Source organism: Xyrauchen texanus, chromosome 1 (genome assembly GCF_025860055.1).
Source record: "Xyrauchen texanus isolate HMW12.3.18 chromosome 1, RBS_HiC_50CHRs, whole genome shotgun sequence".
Lineage (NCBI taxonomy): Eukaryota > Metazoa > Chordata > Actinopteri > Cypriniformes > Catostomidae > Xyrauchen > Xyrauchen texanus.
In genome coordinates this window covers 18,984,015-19,007,255 of record NC_068276.1, presented here as the reverse complement: position 1 = coordinate 19,007,255, position 23,241 = coordinate 18,984,015, and the positions used below count along the sequence as shown (strand labels likewise).

Below are 23,241 nucleotides of genomic sequence, written 5' to 3'. Positions count from 1 at the left end.
ACAATCATTGCAAGTCTGAGCTTTATTCATGACAATGTGTGAATGCACTCACCAGGCTGAAAGAGTCATACACGTTCATCAGCTCCTCCATGCGGTACTGCTCGAGCACTACTTCATTGGAGAGGTTAGGGCTGCGTTGTCGTGCACAGTCCTCACAGTGCACTACATACGTCTTCCGACTGCTATTCTCACTGGTCACAAACAGCAGGTCAAACACCTCCACCTGCTCAAGAACAAACAACAAGCTTTTTAAGTATATAACCAATATCATTTACTTGTAGTTGTATTCTTTTTTATGCATCAACACTACATCATGCCTATATTTTACAAATCTGTACTCCTGAAACTGGACCTGCTTTAGATTTTATGATGCACCCAGCATCTTTTCTAACGGGGCACATGACTAAAAGCTGATCCTGTTCTACTCACATCACACTCATTACAGTAGTAGGCTGGCTCATCCTTCACTCTGCTCTGGTAGGAGATCTTCTTTCCTGCTGCCACCAGCTGGTCCCTCAGGATCTGAATGTGCTTTATTGACTGGAGGAGACAGTGTCTGAAAGGGAGAAACCAAAAAGTTATTAAATGAACAATGCAACTTAATTTTAATGTAGAGCTTGGCAAGACACTGCATACTCACTTGATCATCTTGTAAGTGTCTGGGTCGGTGACTTTGACAGTGCGTGCTACATTCCAGGACACATGAATCATAGGAACGATGGATTTCACTTTCTTCACTTCGTTCCACTCAAATCTCTCTAAAGCCAACTGGTACTGATATGCTACAAAGATAAACCAAAAGTGAGCTAAGGACTAGCAAAGCAGCTTTTCAGAAACTGAACAAGAACCGCAACTTTTTGAATGATAAAAAAATAACAGAGAGAGAAATAATGGAACAGATGTACTTAAAAACATAATTGGGTGTTGGGTACTTACAACTGAGAGGCCCCACATTCCAAGCTATGTTGTTGCACCATCCCACGGCCTGAACCCAGTGTACAGTGCCAGCGTTGATCCATACCAGGTCTCCTGGCCTCTGGATGAACCGGTACACAGGTATATTAGAGCGGTACAGGTCATCCAGAACTGGCCACCATGATCCCGTAAGGTAGTCCACTCCATGCCTAAGAGAAAAAAAATCAATCAGAAATTTTAAGTATAAATGCAATTCTCAAAAAATAAAATATTTCCATCCAGGATTAGCCATGTTCAGGGTTTTGGAGTAACGGAATACATGTAACGAGATTACATATTTAAAATACAAAATATAAGTAACTGTATTCCACTACGGTTACAAATTTAAATCATTGGTAATCAGAATACAGTTACATTCAAATGTATTTTAATTACTGAAGAGATTACTTGGTATTTTATTGTCATTTGTTTCATTTAATATTTAGTCCTTTCAGATGGAAAACATTTATACATATAAATGCTGTGATCCAAAGTGCATTTGAACAGCAGTGAAACACTTTCTTATGATGTGTTACATTCATACGAGCAGACAGAGAAGTAAGTTTGGAGCAGAAGAAATAGAAATAAACCTTGTGTAAATTGTCAGCTTTACTCTAAGCTAAAATACTATTTCTAGTAATTTTACATGCACATGTAACACATATTTCTTGATCATATTCACGATCAAGAAAAATCATGTTAGATCATAATTGCTTTTTTTCTAGAAAGATCTTGAATATTAGGGCATTCTTGATGATAATTTTGTTATTGTTTACCTGTAAAAATATCAAAAATCATATATATCAGTTTGATTGATCTTGTTTTAGAAACAACACTGCATAAGATATTTAGGTTTTTCAGAGAATGTATTTTTAACATATGTATTTTGTCTTACTGTACTGGCAGAGGTTTTATAGTCAAAACAAGAGAAAAAATTTACCAGTGAAGAAGAAGTAATCCAAAGTATTTAGATTACATTACTGACCTTGAGTAATCTAATGGAATTTTACATCTAATGTATTCTGTAATCTGTAGTGGAATACATTTCAAAAGTAACCCTCACAACCCTGCCTATTGTGTACTCAATTTGGTAACATAATCAACTATTGTTTAATAAAAACTATTTTTTTCAAATTCATCACTATATTTAGATCCACAATAGCTGGGCTTCAATCAACACATTTTTACACACATTTTGGGATATTGCATAAAAACTCCTGGATGGAAACACCAAGATACGAATAAAATCTAAAAAAAGTGCATAAAAACCCCCGATGCACTTGAGGTGGATAAATCTTTTATCCGATAAGAAATATAAAAGCGCATAAATTATGAAGGAAACCTTTACCGAATATACTCTTATTGATTTTATTTGGAATACAAGACGAGCAAAAACAAAAAAAGTAATGTGACTAATAATTCGATCATAACTGGACTAACCCTTGGACCAATAATCGCATCTGAAATAATGGTGTGTCTAGAAAATCTAAAGTTCCTTACTTTTCACAAAAATCACTAATAGCCTGCCAGTAGTCATCATGGACAGCAAACCACTCGCAATCTCCGGGCCCAATGTTGATATTCACAGAACAGAAGTTATTGTTCTCCTGGTGTCCTGATGACAGAAATATAAAAAATGTAATTATACCTTAATAGAGAACAACAAAATAAACACTAATGCAAAACTGCTCAAGCAAGTGAAACTCAGATTCACTAGGACACACTTGTCACTTTCACAAACCTGGTGTGCGGCAGCCAGGGACCTTCATGTAAAGTTGTACTGTATTCATGCCCAGAATTGTATGACCAACATGGCTCAGCATATTCCCACTGGAGGACACACGCATAAATGCCGGCAACTTCTGCAGTTCTTGCAGCTGGGGCTTCCATCTAAAAGCACAAGACACATGGCATTTAGACCCAGTTTACACGTGGTATTGAGATGCATTTAGAGTTATCTGGTCACATGTGGTCAGCGCTAAATACAGGTGTAAAAGGGGTCAGAAATGTTTTGTGATCGATCAAAAAAAGGACATAGAATGTAGTCAAAAATGCATGTGACCACATCGCATTTGAGGTCTAAAATCGAACAGCAGCTTTGACAGCAGCTAAGCACCACCTGTCAATCAACCGCTGCGGTAACAAGTTGAACCATTGCCGGTTACGAACGCTTTAAAATGAGAAAAAAAAACACCCCTTGGAGACTTTGAAAAAGCTTTTTCTTTGTCTTTTCTGAAATTGTTGCTCTTAAATATCATGCAGTAAAATGCTGACATTGAGATTGATGCATTTTGTCATAACATCAGAGACTCTCCCATCAAAATACAAACACAAGTGGTCACAGGAGTCACATTTAAGTGGCCAGGACTAAACAGCAATGTGTGTTGTCCTGACCTGGTCACACCACCCAAAGCACATCTTAATATCAGGTGTAAACGGCGTCTTACTGAATACATCTACATTATTTGGCACATGTTTTTAGCTGTGCAGCACATGGGGAAATATTCTATTTCTGTATTCACAAATTATTTTTTTGGAATTGGATAACATTTATCATATCATCCAAAAGAGAAACATAGGCAAAAGGAAGCTGCACACATTTATGCAAATGTTTTTTTATTTGAATGCTCAATGGTCTTACCTTTTAGGATCAGAGAGGTCGATGTTGGTGCCAAATTTAATGATCTTTCCCACAGCTTTCTGCTCTGAACTGTAAACACAGTAAAACAGTGTTGGGTACTATTCATTTTAGAAGAAGGGTGATATATATCAGAGACATATATGATCGAAGTTAAACCAATTGTTCTTATTATAATAATGTTTAGTAGATGTTTTGGCTAATTCAAGAGTTAATTGCTGTTGTAATCTGAAATTAATTACCTGGAACCTGGAGCTGGGGAGTTACTGGATGTATTGTCTGTGTCAGTGGCTGGTTTCTCATCTTCATCGTCATCATTGTCACTGCCTTTCTCTTCCTGCAAAACAAGATAATGACATGCGTGTATGGGGAGATGATGTAAACATCTCTATTCTATTGGAAAACTAAGGAGTGTGTATTTGCTTTCATACCTGTAAGCTCTCCTGGAAGCTGGAGGCCTGGTACTGAGCGTACTTTGAGATCGTTGTATGCGACCTGCTGCTCTCGCAGGGCCAGGTTTGGCCAGTACCACTAGCATCCCAGTTCTCATCTGCTGGCTGCTGGACCTGTGTCCGCACTTCCACTGAATGTTCCCCATTTGCCTCCACCAATGACTTAGTGGAAAACAGACCCAGATCTACAAAGAGGAAGGGAGAAACAGAGAATGAATATCAATTAGTTTTAATAATAGTAAGGACACAACTGCACTGTTACAAAATGAAGTGTTATCTGTCTATGCATGTACATGTATGTTTGTATGCATTAACTCACTTAGTCTTAGGGAGCCAGCAAGTCCCCTAATGACAGTGATGGGGTTCTTAGGATCTGTGCAGAACTGCAACAGCACTGGTGAGAATGCATCTCTTTTACTCTCCAACTGCAGAGAAACACCATGGCTCCATTATGATATGCTTTAAATTTGCAACTAAACATCAACCTTGCCATCACAGTGAGTAGAGTGGTTCTTGTGCATGTATTAAAGAAATGGCCACAAGGGTGCACAAGATACTGCAGTGAGCTTTTTTCTTTTCTTTTTTTTTTTTAAGAACATAAGCTTACATAGATGCTAGGTGTTGGGGGGTTGAGTTTCTCTCGAGGGATGGGCTGCTTAGTGGTCATAATTGGTTTCACAGAGAAGGCAGGTAGGAGGTAAGACTCCTTAAACTTCCCTTTCATGCGAGCTCCCCTGAAACAAAAAGACATATTTCTTATGGTCTATCATGGCCTAAATAACATCAACTATATATGACATTTCTGAAACTTAAATTGTTGAATGTAAACTAAACTCACTTGCATGCTCTGATGATTTCACTAGCTGTGTTCTTTATGGTGATTTCCTCCAGAGGAATCCTCTTCTCCTCTACCTCTGAAGCAATGAATGTTTCCCTGTCTCCACTCTCTACCTTTATTAGGCGGATTTTTAGTTCTTTGGGTGGCCCATCTGTCAATGCCTTCAGTTTCTGAAAGTCATCAGAACATAATGATGATGAAGCTGATGGGATTTCGGAGGAACGTCCAGAGTTATTACTCTTGTCCTTACTCCGTGCCCACTCTTCCCCTTCACTCTGGGGTCGACTACATTCCTCTTTCCTTTTCTTCTTATCCCCATCACGCTCTTGAGCCTTCTCCCTGAACTCTTTACTTTGAAGGTCCAAGTTACCCAGCACCTGCCTGCTCTTCTTTTCCTTATGTGACTTTCCGTCCTTGTGCCGTCGACTAGAGCTGGAGGATGAGGAAGATGAAGAAAGGGACATATTGTCTTGTTTTTCTCTGTGCTTTTTCTTTTTCTCTTTCCTGTCCTCATGTTTCTTGCTACTGCTAAAATGTTTGTGTTTCCTCTCTCGTTCTTGGTCTCTATGTCGGTCCTTTTCTTTAACAGGTTTGCAAATCTCGTGCAACTCTGCCTTTGAGCAGTCTGTAGAAGGGAGTGTGTGTTTGTTTACCTCATAGCTATGACCAAGTTCCGCTAGTGAAGATTCTGAGATGGTGGTCAATTTTGGTAATCTTTCCATCTCCATTAACTCTGTCATAAATTCAGAATCCTTCTCTCCTGGGGGTTCTTCTAACTTTTCTACCTCATCACCACTGACCACAAGATCTGACTGATTAATCTTAGTGTCATTCTTCCTCTCTGACACCCATCCTGTAGGTGAGAGGGGGCGAGAGTTACTACTGGCAGAGGTTTGGGTTGGACTGCTAAAGCCTGGGTGATTAGCTGATGTTGGGGAAGTGCTTTGTTGTTGCCTGCAAATGTCAGGTCCCAGAGAAAGAGAGGAAGAGTACTTAACTCCCACAAAAGCAGAGGGAGGTGGGCGACCAAAGGGTCCACCACGGTAGGTGTATTTCTGGCTCTCAAGCACAGATGCAAGGTTTTTAAACATGCTGTTCACACCTGTCTGATGGAGGTGTGGCCGCTGAGGTGGTGGTGAACAAGATGGGGTTTCATCTTCTCGATCTGCTTCTTCATCATCCTCACTTTTCTCCACATCTGGAAGGCCATACAGCTTAGCCAAGTCACTATGGCGATAGTTGGGTCCTGTTGTGGCAAGAAGGCTCTCTTGGGACTGCATGCTAATGACATTGGCAGGCTTGGGAATGATCTTAAGAACCTCATCCTCTTCCTCAAGTGAAGATGTGCGGCTGCAAGGAGACGCCAATGAACCTTGCCGACTTAACACAGGTGGGCTTGTATGGCCAACTGGCTGATAATCTTCTGTTGGAGATTGTTTTAGGGCAGGTATGAGGTCTGGAGCACATAAATAACCCTTCATTGGAGCCACATTTGCAGAAAATATAGTTTCTGGTACCGTCTGTTTTTCACTCTGACAAGAATACAACTCCTCCTCTTTCTTGATGGACTCATCAAGCATCTTCATAATGTTAGCTAATCCATCAGGCAAGAGCTCGGAGGGTTCCTCCTCAAACTGGGCACTATCAGAGTCACCACTGCAGCTGCTAGCACTGCTACCCAGACTTCCAAGCCCTTTACTGGGTATATGTTTTTGAAAGCTGCTTGCAGTCATGCTGATTGTTGTGCAAGAAGAGTGAGCATCCTTGGGAAAGGCCTGGTAAAGTTTAGGTGGCTCTCTCAAGGGTGGGGTGTTGGGTATAGCATCCCTAATTCCAACATTATGAGAGCCTTTTAGTATGGTGTGGTCTCTGGATGGGTTGGGTTTTGATTGTGTTGTGTGGTTGACCAAGGGGCCCATAAGACCAGGCTTGGAGTATGTTGGATTATATGATGGAGGACTGAAGGATGTTCCACTCTTCCACTTCTCTCTCTGCCTTTGCTTCTCACGTGCATACTCAGTCTGAGGGGTGAGAGGTGGCGGCAGTAGTCGTTCCATAAGGGTTGCTGTAGTTCCAGGAGGACGTGGGGGCACTCCACCTCGACTCAGCCAGGGATAGGGTGGTGAATTCTGGCTAGGAGATGAGATGGAAGAAGGTGTCTTAGCTGGAGAGAGAAGAGGGGGCGGAGGCTCCGCTGCAGTAACTGACAGCAAACGTTCTAGACACTTGATGGCAGATTCATTGTGTGGCTTTTTCTCTACCTCCTGTCTCTCTTTATTCCGTTTCCTTTCCTCCTCCTGCTCTCTCCTTCTCTCCTCTGCTTGCATGTGGCCCTGCAGCTCTGCATCAAGCTTATTTAAAGCATCAGAAATGGACTGAGGACTTGGGGCAGCAGGTTGCAAACAGGGCCTCTGGTAGACCGAGGCTGGGACAGTAGTAGTTGCCTGAGGAACTGAGGAGGATCCTTGAATGGCCACTGTTGTGTATGAACTGTTAGGCATTGACTGTATGGATGACTTGACTGATAAGTGTACTGGAGCTTGAGGGTGATGCAAGGATGAATTGACTGTCTGTGGGAGAGTGTTTGAGGTATTGCTGGTGATGACACTCTCTCCTGATCTCAGAAGCCCTGTGTTTAGGGTGGAAGGAGCAGAGGAAACTGGGGTGTAGTTAGGTATACCTTGTCCAGTGTGGGGTACAGTGGACGGCTGAAGCTGAGACTGTGCCATTCTGTGTGGGTATGAATGTGTTCCAACACCAGGGTGGATGCCCTGATACCCTGGATGTGGTTCAATCATGGATACATGGTTTGGGTTTGAGATTAGCACTGAAGAGTCAGTGGGTCTCCAACTGCTTAGGGATTTTGGGTTGGAGCAGGTGGTGGGGGGTGCGGAGCCAATTCTAGGGATGCTTCCATCATTGGTATAAAGTTTAAGGGAACGAGGTGGATGGGATGTTTCCAGATTTGGGGTAATCACAGGTGCTCGAGCAGGGGCCTGAGGAGGGCTCACACGTTGGGGGGTCTTTGGACTCTGTTTATCTCCACCAACCCTATTCTGTGCCTGGGAAAGGCTAGGGGTAACCTGAGAATCCCCTGTGCCTGAATAGTCACGTGACTCCTAAAGAGAGATATTCAATATACAAAGTCAATAAAAGGTGGGCCAAAATATTTATGCTATTGAACATTTGTATTGTTTACAGCATAACATTGTACATGCTATTAACTTAATGGATTCATAGAATTTAAACATTATCAGAGATCGACTTCAAGCTATTTTGTGCATAAGAAGAAGCTTTAGTTAATTTAACTTAAAACTGAGAGATTCACTTACTGCATGCTGTCTGTGTGTCACCTGGTTCTTCCAGGGTTTGTGGGGGTTGTGCTGAGGTACTGTGGCCGATGGGCTGGTGGAATGGACCAGTCCAGGGTGAGGCTGGAACTGGGGGTGACTGTAAGGCACAGTGGTGTGGTTTGCTGGTGAGGGTGCTGGGCGCTCTCTATCTGGCCGCATTGATAAGGAGAATGTAGGTGGTGGAGCCTGGTTATCCAAAGAACTCACTCCAGAATCGTGTCCTCTTTGTGGAGTAGTACCCTGTGGTTCCCCTTGAACTGAAGGTCTGTTGTTGGGGTAGGGGAATGTAGGATGTTGGATGTGAGGGCTGGGTGCTGGTGGTCCCAGAGACTGTGGTGATAGAGTGGCCTTGTGGGATTGTGGTGGAGGAACTCTGCTCTGTACATAACCTCTTGTAGGGGGAATGGTGGGTGGAGACATGGTTGAGGAATTCAAGGGAGGTGGTTTGTAGGGGAAACTTCCAATTCGTGGCTTAGCGCAATCCTATGAAGACAGAATAAGGAGAAATACCAAGCAAGGTCACATTTAAATGTAAAATGACATTTAAGTACATACACATAAAACTGTAAGGTTTGGGTACATGGTAGTACCAGATGATGCTATATACAAAAATACAAGACAGAATAAAGAAATTAACAAAAAGTTAACAATAAAATCAGAGGTGACTGACTTGGAAATCGATGGGCCCACTTTTGCATTCAGCTGGGTTCCAGGGTCCTCCTCCTTTGTGCAATGGGTTCCAAAAGCCAGTTTTGGGTAGGGGGTAGTGAGAGCACGACTGCTGATTCAAATTTACAGGTGGCCCAGTTATGCGCTGCATGGCTGGATGAGGAATCTGCTGTAAGAAGCAGAAAAGAGAGTCCTTTTTACAACACTTGTTTAACAAGAGCTTTAGGACTGAAAGATGCAGAGATGATGCCACAAAATAAGATATACCCTTGAGCTATATTTAAAAAAGGGTTCGCCAACCTGCTCAGACCCAGAGCTCTTCTTTCTCTTGCTAGGGCTGGGACAGACCTCCATGAGCCGATGAAGAGATGGATCAGGGGTGTGCTGGATAACGGAGTGCTCTCCCAGAGGGGGCCCTGGCCGTTTTAACTGCCCAGCTTGAGAGTGAGGTCCCTTAGGTTGCTGCAGAGTCTGAGGTTGAGTCCATAGATCAGGTAATGGAGGCATTGGACGGGAGCCATGCTGAGGAGCACCATACTTGTGGTGGGAGGGAAGAGACAGAGTTTGGTGAGAGGTTCTTGGCCATAAAATACAGTTTAATTATTCAGTGCTTCACATACAGTTAAATCCTTAAACATGAAAATTTGTACAACAATTTCAGTGTAGATGCTAGCTGGTCATTCATAAATATATCAAAGTCAATATGTACCTTCAGTAGCTGATTGGCTCGTACAGTGAGGTGTGCAGGAGGCCCTGCATTGTAGCCACTGTGCAGACAGTTGTGTTCATCACCAGGCAATGGTTCATATCCTTGACCAGTTCTTGTTGGTTCCCAAGGCCTGGGAGGTGCTGGGGGCACTCTTTGTAATCCTGGCATAAAAGCCTGAGACAGGTCCTGCTTATCCCCTTGAGGTAAGGGACTAGAAATTCAAAAAAGACACATTAGCAAACATAAAATGTCCTACCTTGCAAGAGGGAAGTATTTTTTTAAATAACAAAAACAGCTTTATAGAGACTCACCCATTATTTAAGAATTTACTAGGATGGTTTAGCCCAGGCATATGACTGGGTGGGAGATGGGGGAATAATTGGTGTTGATTGACACCAGGTAAGCACCTTTCAGAAGAGAAAGTTTCATAAACCATATTAGATTATCACTTGTTTCACGCATCTATTCTTGCATGATACGCACAATAAATATTATATGGCCCTGATGTGGAGGTATATTTACCTGGAGGGAGGTAGCCAGGGGCGGCTGCCCACGGAAGCCCATGGTCTCCGGTTGAGTCCGTCCAGAGGAAACGGGTCCCGTGTGCTGCACCCACCGAACTTTTCTGCTGTGTGATGCATTCAGCCTAGTCAATAAACAAACACAATTTAGTCATCTACATATACAGAGGGGAAAAAAATATATATTTGTTTAGAGAAGATATCAATGTTGAGACCTAGTTACATATGTATACTGTTCAAATTTCCATAGCACAAAATATCAATATCTTAACCAATACACGGCAATGAGTGGATAATACTTAAATACTTTAGCATAATTTCACAATGGAGAGAATCCAAAGAGTTAAGTGGCTGTGACACTGAACCATTAAACTTCTAAGCGTCTGTGCTGCCTTTGTTTGGCTTAAGACTGGCCTGATATATCAGAAAGTGAAGCAAGCAACTAATCTCTCTTTTAATGAGCTGCCATATAAAATGACATTGTATATGCCAAACATGTAAACTGTACATACACTAAATGTCCTTACTGATCCAACTAATGTTCAAGTGAACACTAGAATCTACCAAGGCCACTCAGTGTAACTGTAGACATGTTTACTCACCACACTAGCTGTGAGTGTGAAGCCCTCCACTGCACAACAGAGAGGGTCACTCACCAAAATGAAGGAGAAGCTGTTTTCTGGTACTCCTGACAACTAGAGAGAGGAAGAAAAGAAGAAAGATGGGATATTAGGGTAACACAAATATACAGCCAAATCCATTAAACACAGGGGGGAAACATCCTTTGTAGGCTCTATGAATGTTTGGCCTGGAGGCAGCTATTAACAAAAGAACTCTTTTTAATCTCAGAACCACAGGCTACCTCTAGGGGGCAGTGCTCTTCTGTATTCCAATGGGTGGAAAATGAGCGCAGATGGGCTTGTGGGAGTTCACCTATAGGGAGAGTACACCGAGGTCATTATAACCCTTCCTGGGGCCTCTTGGCAAAGGGACAGAGGGACGAGTAGAGCAAAGCCCTGGAGTCAAGCCAGCAGTGTCTGTGTGCCATGTACATAAAGGAGTGTGTGTACTTGTGTTGTGTTGGTCGAGTTTGATTATTTACGTGTGTATGACAGGAAAGACACTGAGGTTAATCTCATTAGGCCAGGCGTGATGGAGAGAGGAATAGACAGAAAGAGCGAGGGGGGAAGGAATAGCAGAAGGCTTGAACAGGATGGATGGATAGATTAGGGAAGAAAGAGGGATCTAAAATTAAAGTGTTCTTTAGGGAGACTCCAAGTGAGAAGACCGGCTGTGCTCTCAAAACACCCACACATGCAAACACACCAAGCTTCCCACGCATTCTGAACACACACTGGATGCTCAGATATTGGCAAGTACACACATGATGCGCATATGTGTGCATATAGGAAAGTTGCCCAGCACACACTAATTATGAACTTGGCAAAAGAGTATGGAGTGACATACACAGGTTCTCTTTCTATAGCACACACACACACACACACACACACACACACACACACACACACACACACACACACACACACTTTTAACCCTTGAGGACATCCCTAAAGGGAGGTTGTCAGATTTATACAACTTCTGGGGACACACAGTAACCAGATATATGCTTTACATACTGCCAGGACTAAACTTGCCATCCATAAAATGCTGTCTTACCTGATGGGTTAGTCTACAAACTCTCTGAATGACAAACCATTGAAATTCTCATCGGGCCTTTAATTCTCAGCTACTTCACAGTTAAGATGTAATTTTGAATATGATAACTAGTCAAAAGATAAACACATGGCAGTACACAGATTATTTAGACAGCGAGTGTGAGTGTGTATGTGTGTTTGCGCATGACCCATTCCTTGCTCAGCAGGTTTAGTCAGACAGAATTGGTGTGTGTGTTCGTATGTGTATATTTTGAGCCTACAGTGCAGAGCGGCCCACCCAATCCTCTCTGGCTCACTTTATCGCACTATTAAAAGGCTTCTGTGATATTTCAGGAAGGCTGGATGTAGCTTGTAGTGGGGACCGAAATAAACATGATGCTGCAGTTCATTGTCACTTTTTCCCATGCTGCATATTTAGTCTGGATTTAACACACACACACACACACACACACACACACACACACACACACACACACACACACACACACACACACACACACACACACACACACACACACACACACACACACACACACACACACACACACACACACACACACACACACACACACACACTCAAAATACTGTACATACTGTTCAATCTCGAATGTACACTTCTACCTGTCAAATCAGCATCTAGCACCACCTTTCAATCGTCTGCAGGGTTTAGCACCATTGGTTGATCATCTCTGCTGACTCTGTGGTTGTGGATCACTGCAGAGAGACAGAGAAACACAGTGGTAGTGATCAGTGCTTTGAGTTTACGCTCATTTGTTTTCCTAATCTGCTTGTACGTTGGCTTTATTCCATCTAATCAGCACAAGCACAGTAAAACAGCTAGGCTTTGCAGCTGTGCCATCACTAACCTGTGACAGACCAGGTGTTGAAAGCAACCCGGGGGGGGGGGAGATTGTGCTTTGTGGTAGGGACATTTACGAACTGAAATACATGGTGGGCATTTTACAGTTATATTAGAACGAAACACGCTTATATTTTTCTAAATTTATATTAGGCCTAAATTCACTTATTGTAATTTAGTCATCATGCAAATCTAACCTTTCCCCATCTTTTTTTAAGAGGCTTTTATTAACATCTTCTTTAAGAGGTGTACAGTATAAAGAACTACTTTATTTCCATTGACTAGATATTTTAATGGGCAAATTACAGTGAACTATAATACATATTTGAAACGTGACAAATAAAATAAAATCTTCAATCTTATTTTAGAGACAGACTCCCTAAGAGACAGAATGTGTTTCCTTCCTGAGCGGTACTATTGTTTGTACAGATGAACTTGGTACCTTCAGGCATTTGGAAATTGCTCCCAATGATGAATCAGGCTTGTGGAGGTCCTTGGCTGATTTCTTTTGATTTTCCCATGATGTCAAGCAAAGAGGCACTAAGTTTGAAGGAAAGCCTTAAAATACATCCACAGGTACACCTCCAATTGACTCATATCAGAAGCTAATTGGCCATTTACCTGAAGGCTTGACATAATTTTATTGAATTTTCCAAGTTGCTTAAAGGCACAGTTAACTTGGTGTATGTAAACTTCTGATCCACTGGAATTGTGATTAAAATCGAAAATCTGTCTGTAAACAATTTTTCACAACAAACATTTGACGTTGCTATAAATTATGATTTTAAGACTTTTCCTGGCCCTGGTAATAATGATGACTGATATTTTCCATGTTTTCTATGACTGTGGAAAACCTGACCATGGTTCATGTCCAAAAACACATAGAATTACATGTTATGAGGCTTTTGACCTGCATAAGCAGCTACTATATATTCATATGCTACTACATAACAGGCACAGATAACAGACTAATTGTAATTTTTAAGACAACAACAGGAAGTCAATCAAAAGCAAAGTCCCTCAACTGTCTAAATCATTGAGAACTCTTGGGTGGTGATTAGGGCAACAGTGAGAAGAAATCCATGATACTGTCTCTCTCTCACACACACACACACACACAATGGTGAGAGTTATTGTGAGGAGGTCTCTGAATAAACAAGCCTGCCTCTCATAGTGAGGTATCGGTGTGGACAGCCAGCACTCACACGTGAAAACTGTGGTGTGGGAAAAACACTTTCCATGAGAGATAAAGTGTGCCGGGATGGGTTCAAGAAACTGAGTGTATTTTAGGTAAAAATAAATGCGTTTCTAGCGGAAAATAAATTATTTTTGTTTCCATAGTTGCATAAAACAAAGCAGCATGTGCACACGGTCAACTGCCGTAGATATGGACCTGACTTGCATTATTTCTAAAATTGAAAAACACAATTGAACACATTTCATAATATATGCACTATAATACTGCTGCAGCCTCAATTTTAAGAGAACATGTTATGCATGTTTAGTAATGTGGGAAAAAATATAGCATATTGAAACTGATTTAATTGTAAATGAAACATTTATTGAAAGAGATAAATCGAAACACCAGTTCTACTAACAGCTACGATCAGTGACTATTTGCCATCTAACTGGGGAACTCCCATGAGTCAACCACGGAAAGGGCTTACCCCACACCCTAGACTCCGCCCCCTCTCGCTCACTCTTTAAGGTCAGGTGATTGGTGACGCCCACCTTAGTGACAGCATCGGGAAGTTCTGAAAGTGTGCAGTCAAAGATATTTGCCATGGTGTGTTGTTTTGGATGCATAAACATGGTGTACTATAAAATTACAGTGGGATTCCCCCCCATTTCACCAAAGTGGGGAATCGAAACTCACCGATGTTGATCAAACAGAAGAGGATAGTTGGCCTGCGGTGGCGTTGATTATAAGAGTGAATATGGCTGTGTGGTTATTGGTGTACTGCAAGGCGTTGCATATGCTTTTGCTTTCATGCTACAGTTAACGAGAACTGTTTTCTAGAAATATCACATGTATTTAGACTACAAATATCTAATAAGATCAGTAACAAAACACAACTGTTACAAGTCTGGAGGGCCAATCATTTTAATCACTTTTGATTCAAGAATTTAACTTTAATGACATCATAATTAGAAAATCCCCCATTCACTCCCACAACACCCCTTAGGTTGATAAAAATCCCCATGACAGCAAACATCAAACAACTATTCCAGTCACTGGCTTGTCCATCACAGTTACCAGATCAGCACCAAAAACACCAAACCAAATAAAAGGCCACATCAGTGGGCATCTCCCACTAACCCAGTCCAATCAAACAAACAAAAACTGCTGTGTCAACTATAAGTGTAAAGCTGAACAGAGAAAGTGGTACCCCTATAAGAGATCAAAGATAACACTTTCACATCTGAAGTGATTGAGTTTATGATTTGCTTTTCAATTAAATGGACACAAGAGATCGATTTGGGCACTACCACCAAATCAGGTCTCACACAGGGAGATTATTTTAAAATAATGATATTGGTCATGTGAGTGAAGTCATCCAAGAACATGACAGCATTTTCTCACCAGTGATTCCTGCCATGATGTCCCAGGAAGCAGCTAAATGCATGCGAATGTGGAAGGGAATGAGAGATGGAATGGAATCAAGGAATAGCACTGTACACTTGGAAACCATAAGAGTGTAAACAGATTGGAGACAAGGATAGGTAGTGGTGAAAGAATCAGGTGAAATAAGAGTTCTGGAATGTTCCTTGGTGAGCAAAGGGGTCCGATGGAAGGGCCTGTGGGTGAGCTTTCACATTTGGCCATTACATAACCCATGTCCGATGGAGATCACACACACAATCACAAGGAAATCCAAAGTCACAGTGAGATTATGCCTGTTGTCTTCCATCTGTGCCTCTGCCAATGATGCACGGTTAAGTCATCATGATGGCGTTGCTGTTTTCAAAGCCCACATTTGTAGCCTCCACAAAAACCCACATACAGGGAGTGTTCCTCGTCATCCAGAGAGTGAGTTCAGCTCAGGACACACACAAGTACTCATTACTGTCTGATTCTCTGCCCACCCGAGCCCCCTCTGCAGACTTTGATGCCTGCGAGTAACTTGGCAACAACCTTCACTCACCCTTGCACTAAAAAAAATAACACTACAATACATTCACAACTGGCCTCATCATGCTTTCAGAATGTCACAAATGTCCACCACAAATCTTGCTGTCAGAGACCATTATTGTTTTCCCTGCTCACTTTTTCAATATAAATGCCCTCGACCTACTCAAACACAGTTCACACTCCTGTTCTCTGGTTGCTAGACACCACAAATATATTCATCTGGATGAAACAGTTTAAGATAAGAGCTAATATCACTAGTAGTGATGTCATATTGACATTCAATAAACACCAAAAGGTTTGTAACCATATTCCTTCTATCTGCACATTGTATGTTCAGGAGAATATGTAGTTGTCTTTCTGGTGTCCGCTGAATAAATATGTTGGCTAATATTATTCAAACAGGGAATGTAAGCAGTGTATAGGCACACTAAGAAAATGTTGACTATATATGTCCCATTCAATAAAGATCCTCATGTGATTCTAATAATTAAAATACTCACTGCCATTCATCAGTGTAAAAAGCAACGGCAAGATCAGCAACGTTATTCAGAGTGATTTGAATCTTGAATTCATGACTCAGTATGAGTCAACTCGAAGAGAAACCTGATGCTTTTCTTAGTAACTCTAGTGGCAATGTCCTATTAAGAGTAAATAACCAGTGTCTGGTGCTGTCACTATGGTAAGCACTGCTGAGAAAACAGGCTGAGTCCTTACCTTGAGCAAGGCGCATTACTGACACTGATGTTTATCATAAAAGAAGCTTTAGGCCACTTAATGTTCTATGTTCACACAGTCAGTGTTTGGGATTGACACATTTACATACAGGTGTAAGTTTTGAAATGTCCTGTTCATACAACAGCTTTCAGTTGCGGCTTGAATGCAGCCTGTATGAATGAACGACCAAAGTCAAGCTCGTTATTCTAACAGCTGTTACCATAGTGACAGTGACTTAAGTAAATATCAAAGATGGCGGCATCCATATCACCAGCATGTTTTAATCACAATTGATAGTGCGTTATTAAATTAACGAGTCTAATCGTGGCGCGAGTTTATCCAGATCAGATCATAATTAACCAACAGCGGCTTTAAATGCTTTTTAACCGAGTTCAGAGGGCAGCATGTGTGTTGCGCTTTTGGCACCAATGAGTAGCTTCGATGGGTGACAGCGGCTGTATCTTCAGATGAAATTTTTGGTAAAAATGGTAAAATACTCCCACACCACCGACATTTTCTTGCACTTATTTGAAAACAAACCACACGTGCGCATGGCATCCGTTGCCCTCTTAAGTCATGCCAGAGTTGTGTCTAGCCAGTGGCTTTGGGTGGTATTATAGTACCACCTGTTGGATCTTCTCCGAAACTGCAGCTGGCTAGGCAACTGTTGTCCAAGTCGACCGCAAATAACAAAGACATAAAAGCAGATAAACATCGGCCACTGCCATCGGTGAATGACATTGTATTTGCTGATAGGCCGATGTCAGTCAACAAGGCGTATATCGGCTGATACCGATGTTTGGCCGATACATCGGTGCATCCCTACTATCAAAACGTTCCTGTTTGTTTGAGCAACCCGTCAAACCCATCACAGCAACATTGGCTTGATCAGTTGTCTGAGTTTAAAGCAGGGCTATCTGTTTTAATAACCATTGGAAGATGAGGGGAGATTTCTGGAATCAGTTTGAAAAAAGTGCTTATTTTTGCAATTTAGTTTGTTGACAAGTGGCACAGAAATGACACATTTCACACATAAAGAGATGAAGCCTTGAAGTTTAGATATCTTGATATCTCCACCTGGACTTTTGTGTTTGTCTGTGAATGTGCCAACATGTGACAAAGAAAGCAGAACAGAATGAGATCAAACTATGGTAAGACAGGAAATTATCGTCAGAGCAACAGGAAGCGGGCCTCTCAAAAGAGGGGAGGGAGAATGTGCTTTAAAGGGACTGAGGGGAATGATGAAACATCCTGTGGAACCTTGTTTTGTGTGTATTTATTTATGAATGGCCCATCGACTGAATACAAGAACTGATCAAGTGTCTGGTTTCTTATTCTGAAGCTCAGTAGTTGCTTGTTATGATCTCAGACTGTCTGTGTTATGTCCATATTCCGGTCAGGCAACTTGAGTATCAATCCTTCTGAGAAGTAGAGTAAAACTTTTAAGGAACAGGAAAAAGTGACTGGTGTGCCCATGTGTTACAAAACACACACAACCACACATCCCAAATGGCAAAAAGCTGAAAGACAAAGTGCTGTGGGTTAGTGAATGTCAGTGACTCAATGTGTGAACATCGTCTGCTAGACATGAAAGTCAGGATTGTGTCTACACGGCCATCTGTGAGAAAACTTGAAATGTGTTCAGTTTCACACAGTCTGTACAAATGTGTCACTGTGTCATGTCAGGAAAAATGAGTTTGTTCTTTCATCCAAACATTATGAATATGAAGTACCAGAAATTATCACTCTCTGTAGCCATCAAAGCACCTTACATCTTCATTACAGGAACATCTGAACCAAATCTGTGTTTGTTTCATTAGCCCCCAAAAGTCCCCTCCTACATACGTACTCCTCATTTCCCAGAACCCAGTGCATTAGACACAAACACAAAGATAAAGTTATACGTTATTAGTTAGAAAAAGGATAACAAACAAGCTGGGTCTTGGTTGCATGGCAACAGGTTGTCTGACGCTCACAAATGTCGGAGAGGGATGTGAGAGACCTTGGTTATTGACCAAAAATAGATGAAGAAATGTAACTTTAAGGTTGAATTGTGAGATAAAGATAAAGTGTTTGTGTGCTCATATCGCGATGCTGGAAAACAATCCATCCTCAGTCATGTCGTCTCCCCCCACGTTATGAAGCATGTCAGCGTTCTGCGTCTTACATCCTGCTCACTCCATCAAAAAAAATGAATAATAAACGATTCAGAGAAACATGACTGATCTTTTTTGTTTTCCAACACTCTCACTCCCTCACTCAATCCCTCCCACTCTAGTTTCATGACCTCACCCCATTTATTTTACTCACTCTCTCTTTTCCTCTCACTCTTGTTTTCTGCCAAATTGTGAGATAACACAAACCGGCAAGGTGACAAAGGAAAAAATAAGCCCCTCAGAGAGGAACAAATTCTGTATCAGATGTTATGAAACTCCTTTTCCTTTCATGTTGTTTCTGGTCAAACACCGTCTATGGCATTAAATAAAACTCCATATGAATAACACACACTCATAGACACACCAACACAGATACACTTTATCTTACAAAATTCCTATTAATACTTCACTTCCTTTTCCTTTGACCACAAAAAGTTCAGCACTACACACTCTCCACATGGGAAAAACACCCACACGCAACTGTTAGAGCTCAATGGAATGGGGACTCTAACAGCCAACGTAAACTTTTCATCGTCAGGCAAGTCCTGAAATACCAGCATAACGGCATACATACACTCGCAAGCCTGGCTCACTGTCGTCATCACTCTCAAAGGCTGACAATGATAAGCGTACGGTGAGTAAGCACCCCTATAAGCCCACTGACCTATGATTCAACCTCATTATTTCCTCAAAGTCTCACACACACATAAACACACAGCTCTCCCTTCTCTCCACCAGTTTGGACCAAATTCACACACCTCCACAGTTACCACACACACCCTCCTGTCTGTTCCATTATCAATTGAAAATACATACTCACCATTCACACACATTCCTAGCTAACCAAGTGGGGACATGCCATTGACTTCTATTATTTATGTATATATATATATATATATATATATATATATATATATATATATATATATATATATTTATTTATTTTATATACATTTATTTTATATATATATATTTTTTATAAAGTACATTGTCATATATATATATATATATATATATATATATATATATATATATATATATATATATATATATATATATTTATAATGACAATGTACTTTATAAAAAAATACAATTATATACTATTATTTATTAATCTATTAACATTTGTCTTATATGAGGACATCCCCAAAGAAATTGTCAGATTAGCAATATAACAGTAATAGAATGACTGCATTTTCACCAACATTCTTTTACATTTCTTTCTTTAGCTTCTACGGTTTTATGTCGTCACATTAAAGGGCGTGACGTTCCATTCATTCTCGGATTCAGAGAGAAGGCGGGTGATTCAAAACACCCTGAGGAAAACATCTGTCAATATTTACGACCCACAACTTCAAAGAGAAGCAAACGCGGCCTCTCTGTTTTCACGTCAGTCGTGCTAATTGATCGGAAGTCGATCTTCAAAGGGATCTTCCTGGCCCTCATATACCCCCATATTTACTTCCACGGGTGTTTATGGCGGCTCATAAAATGTAGTGTCCCGACTCGCTCGCGCAACCGACAGTCAATCACCTTTATTCACGTCTGTTAAAGAGAAATTTCCCCCATGTTCCCTAACCCAGACACCGGAATACGTCCAAAACACACACACACACACACACACACACACACACACACACACACACACACACACACCCCACCCACAGGCTAGGATACAGTCTTGTTGTAATAGAAAACGATGCAAACGATTTCCTTTCAGACAGTCGCATTTAGTTGAGTGCAGGCTGAAGCAATCCATTCAATTTTATGAGACAGCCCAGCTCGGCCAATCCCCCACAGAGGAGCCCTGCCCACTCGTGTCAAACAAAGAGCAGTGCACACACACACACTCACAGGTCTTTTGAAAGTTGGAAAAGGTTGTAATTTAAGGGGGCGTTACACCAAATGCGTTATACTTGACAAGCCGCCTTAAAAACGCAACGCCCGTGGCGCTAGACGCGACGCAATGGAGACGTCCATCTGCCGAATGTGTAACTTGACATTTACAGTGAAATTAAAAACAAGGCTGGCGGAACTTTCTATGTGAATGACTTTGTTTGACACTGTAGGCAGGGCTCAAATAATGGGATGGGCCGAGCCGGGCCAATTTACACAGTGAACCCAACCCCCTTTGCTCCTACCGACACACGTGGGGCCGAGATTCTACAAACATGAACGCTTTCTGCCGTTAACATCCAGAAACACACATTAAAACGAGTTACACAATAAAAACACCCAGCCCAAGAGTTACACTATGCCTTGTCCTAATATTATACTTTTAAACGATAAAAAAGTTCACGCTTTGTGTTGGTGGGTAGTAATGATTTCTCATCGTCACCCGTTACTACAACACATTCATTCACACAGACTGTTGCCACGCTGTAATAAGGACCGTAATTGCATTCAGTCACGACCAACACTCAATTATGAATTAGTCACGTGTTTGCCAGAGGGGTAATAATGATGAGACCGGTTCAAAGCGGGACAGCTGACTTACCTCTAGTCGTAAATCTGGTCCCGCGAGACCAACTGCGTCTCCTCCAGTCCTGGATCCCAAAAGTTAGACAGGATCTGTTGGAGAACAAACGAGGACATCTTTTAGTTTCCGTACATCTGATTCGATTAGTCCGTTATGGGTCACAAGAAAGGTGTCAAAGGGGGAAGTCATTTAATCATGGGTGATCACATATAGCGCTTGAATTACAAGGCGGCGCTTTTGTTATAAACGCTGCCCGAATGAAATGTAACGCTGTCTGAAACAAAAACATGAGCTGAAACACGAACGTGAGACTAAAATTCCCATAAATACCGGTGGATGTCGCCAACTTCTCTAGCGCGTGCAGAGGAATATATCAGTCCAACCCAGTTTAACAACAATAATAATCCACAAAACCGTCTGTTTTCGTAGATCCTCCGGTCTTAACGCCAAAAGTAGTCTGTTCTGCTTCCCCACAGAGGGTGTGTTGCTGATATGTAATGTTGTCGTTGTGTTAGTCTTCTCACTCACTCTCACTCACTCTCACTCTCTCTCTCTCTCTCTGTTTGTATGTCTGTAACGAACACAGAGGGTCGAGTTGCTCTGAGCGGTTCTGTTTTTTTAAAGGGACACACAGCTCCGGCTGTGCGCGTAACCGCTCACAGGAACACGCGCGCGTGCTCTCAGGTCACAGCGCCTCCTCTCAGACCTGACGTCAGCCCCACGGCCCGGAATTCCCTGACAGCGCAAACTGTGCATCTCAGCCTGCTGCCTTATTTAAAGCGAACTCGTGACTGTCCTACTCGCTCAGCCACCTGGTACGGCAGTTCCGCCTCCCAACTAGTAATAATAGTTCTGAACACGACTATCACGCATCATTCTAAAAAAACAAAAAACAAACATTAATCCATAAAAAAAAGCTAAGCCCCAGACTCCCTCTCCTCAGTCATTCCAGTGTTGACACAAAAAGCTCCATGCCATATATAGTCTTGGGACATGCTATTCAGTGGAGGATAATAAAAATAATAATTTTTAAACTAAGAAGACACTTTTTTATGTTATATAGCACCTTACCAAAAGCTCATGGTCATTTTGTAGTGTTGGCTATATGCTATTCATAAAACAAATTAAAACGAGTACAAGATCATTAGATTTCAACAACAACAACCAAGTAGATCGGATAGATTTGATCTACAGTATGATAGACGTCACTGAAATGAACCCAAAAGTGAAAATAATCTATTCTACTCACTCTCATGCCATCCCAGGCGTGTAACTTTCAATCCTCTGTAGAACACAGATGAAGATTTTTAGAAGAATATCTCAGCTCTGTTGGTCCTCACAATGCCAGTGAATGGTGGCCAGAACTTTGTAGCTCCAAAAAGCACATAAAGGCAGCATAAAAGTAATCCATAAGACTCCAGTGGTTAAATATATATCTTCTGAAGTGATATTATAGGTGTTAGTGAGAAACAGATCAATATTTATGTCCTTTTCTTTTTACTATAAATTCTCCTCTCTGCCCAGTAGGTGGCGATATGCTCGAAGACTGCTAATCGGCGAAAACAAAAAAAGAACTCTTAGGAGAGAAGAGTAAATGAGGGCTAGTGAAAGAGTACATTTATTGTAAAAAAGGACTTAAATATTGATCTGTTTCTCAACTACACATCATATTGTGTCTGAAGGTATGGATTAAAACACTGGAGTCTAATGGGTTACTTTTATGCTGCCTTTATGTGATTTTTGGAGCTACAAAGTTCTGGCCACCATTCACTTGCATTGTGAGATATTCTTCTTGAAATCTTAATTTGTGTCCAAGAGAAGAGAGAAAGTCATTCACATCTGGGATGGCAAAAGGGTGAGTAAATTATGAGATAGTTTTCATTTTTGGGTGAACCCAAAATCTTTTTCAAAATCTTCTAACCTTTAATATGAATTGAAAAATAATAGTGTGGCTTAATCAAGGTTAATTCGTGACATTAAATTTAACCTAGTTTTGAAGCTGAGAACAAACTAATTTCAAAGACAATGATGAGAGCAGTGGACGGGCCAGAGAAGTGCCGTAAATCTAGTAAAAATAGAACGGACGCAAC

At 41.4% G+C, this 23,241-nt stretch overlaps 1 protein-coding gene across 4 annotated transcripts in view; it reads right to left on the bottom strand.

The window, feature by feature from the left end:
* LOC127623424 (lysine-specific demethylase 6B-like) overlaps positions 1 to 23,241 on the bottom strand; it is a 116,008-nt gene that overhangs the window by 1,892 nt on the left and 90,875 nt on the right. For 3 of the 4 annotated variants that reach the window (XM_052097890.1, XM_052098003.1, XM_052098071.1), the window contains 21 exons: positions 21,170 to 21,243; positions 12,432 to 12,524; positions 10,737 to 10,829; positions 10,136 to 10,259; positions 9,925 to 10,020; positions 9,614 to 9,824; positions 9,205 to 9,441; positions 8,906 to 9,073; positions 8,215 to 8,718; positions 4,883 to 8,001; positions 4,652 to 4,778; positions 4,364 to 4,469; positions 4,024 to 4,229; positions 3,835 to 3,929; positions 3,596 to 3,664; positions 2,696 to 2,844; positions 2,455 to 2,569; positions 937 to 1,124; positions 641 to 782; positions 430 to 556; positions 53 to 223 (listed from right to left, as the gene is read on the bottom strand). In XM_052097890.1, the coding sequence (XP_051953850.1) occupies positions 53 to 223; positions 430 to 556; positions 641 to 782; positions 937 to 1,124; positions 2,455 to 2,569; positions 2,696 to 2,844; positions 3,596 to 3,664; positions 3,835 to 3,929; positions 4,024 to 4,229; positions 4,364 to 4,469; positions 4,652 to 4,778; positions 4,883 to 8,001; positions 8,215 to 8,718; positions 8,906 to 9,073; positions 9,205 to 9,441; positions 9,614 to 9,824; positions 9,925 to 10,020; positions 10,136 to 10,254 (5,949 nt within the window). In that variant the 5' untranslated portion in view covers positions 10,255 to 10,259; positions 10,737 to 10,829; positions 12,432 to 12,524; positions 21,170 to 21,243. Of the gene's footprint in view, positions 1 to 52; positions 224 to 429; positions 557 to 640; positions 783 to 936; positions 1,125 to 2,454; positions 2,570 to 2,695; positions 2,845 to 3,595; positions 3,665 to 3,834; positions 3,930 to 4,023; positions 4,230 to 4,363; positions 4,470 to 4,651; positions 4,779 to 4,882; positions 8,002 to 8,214; positions 8,719 to 8,905; positions 9,074 to 9,204; positions 9,442 to 9,613; positions 9,825 to 9,924; positions 10,021 to 10,135; positions 10,260 to 10,736; positions 10,830 to 12,431; positions 12,525 to 21,169; positions 21,244 to 21,481; positions 21,899 to 23,241 lie in introns of those variants that run through there. The other variant, XM_052097934.1, reaches the window with a different exon arrangement.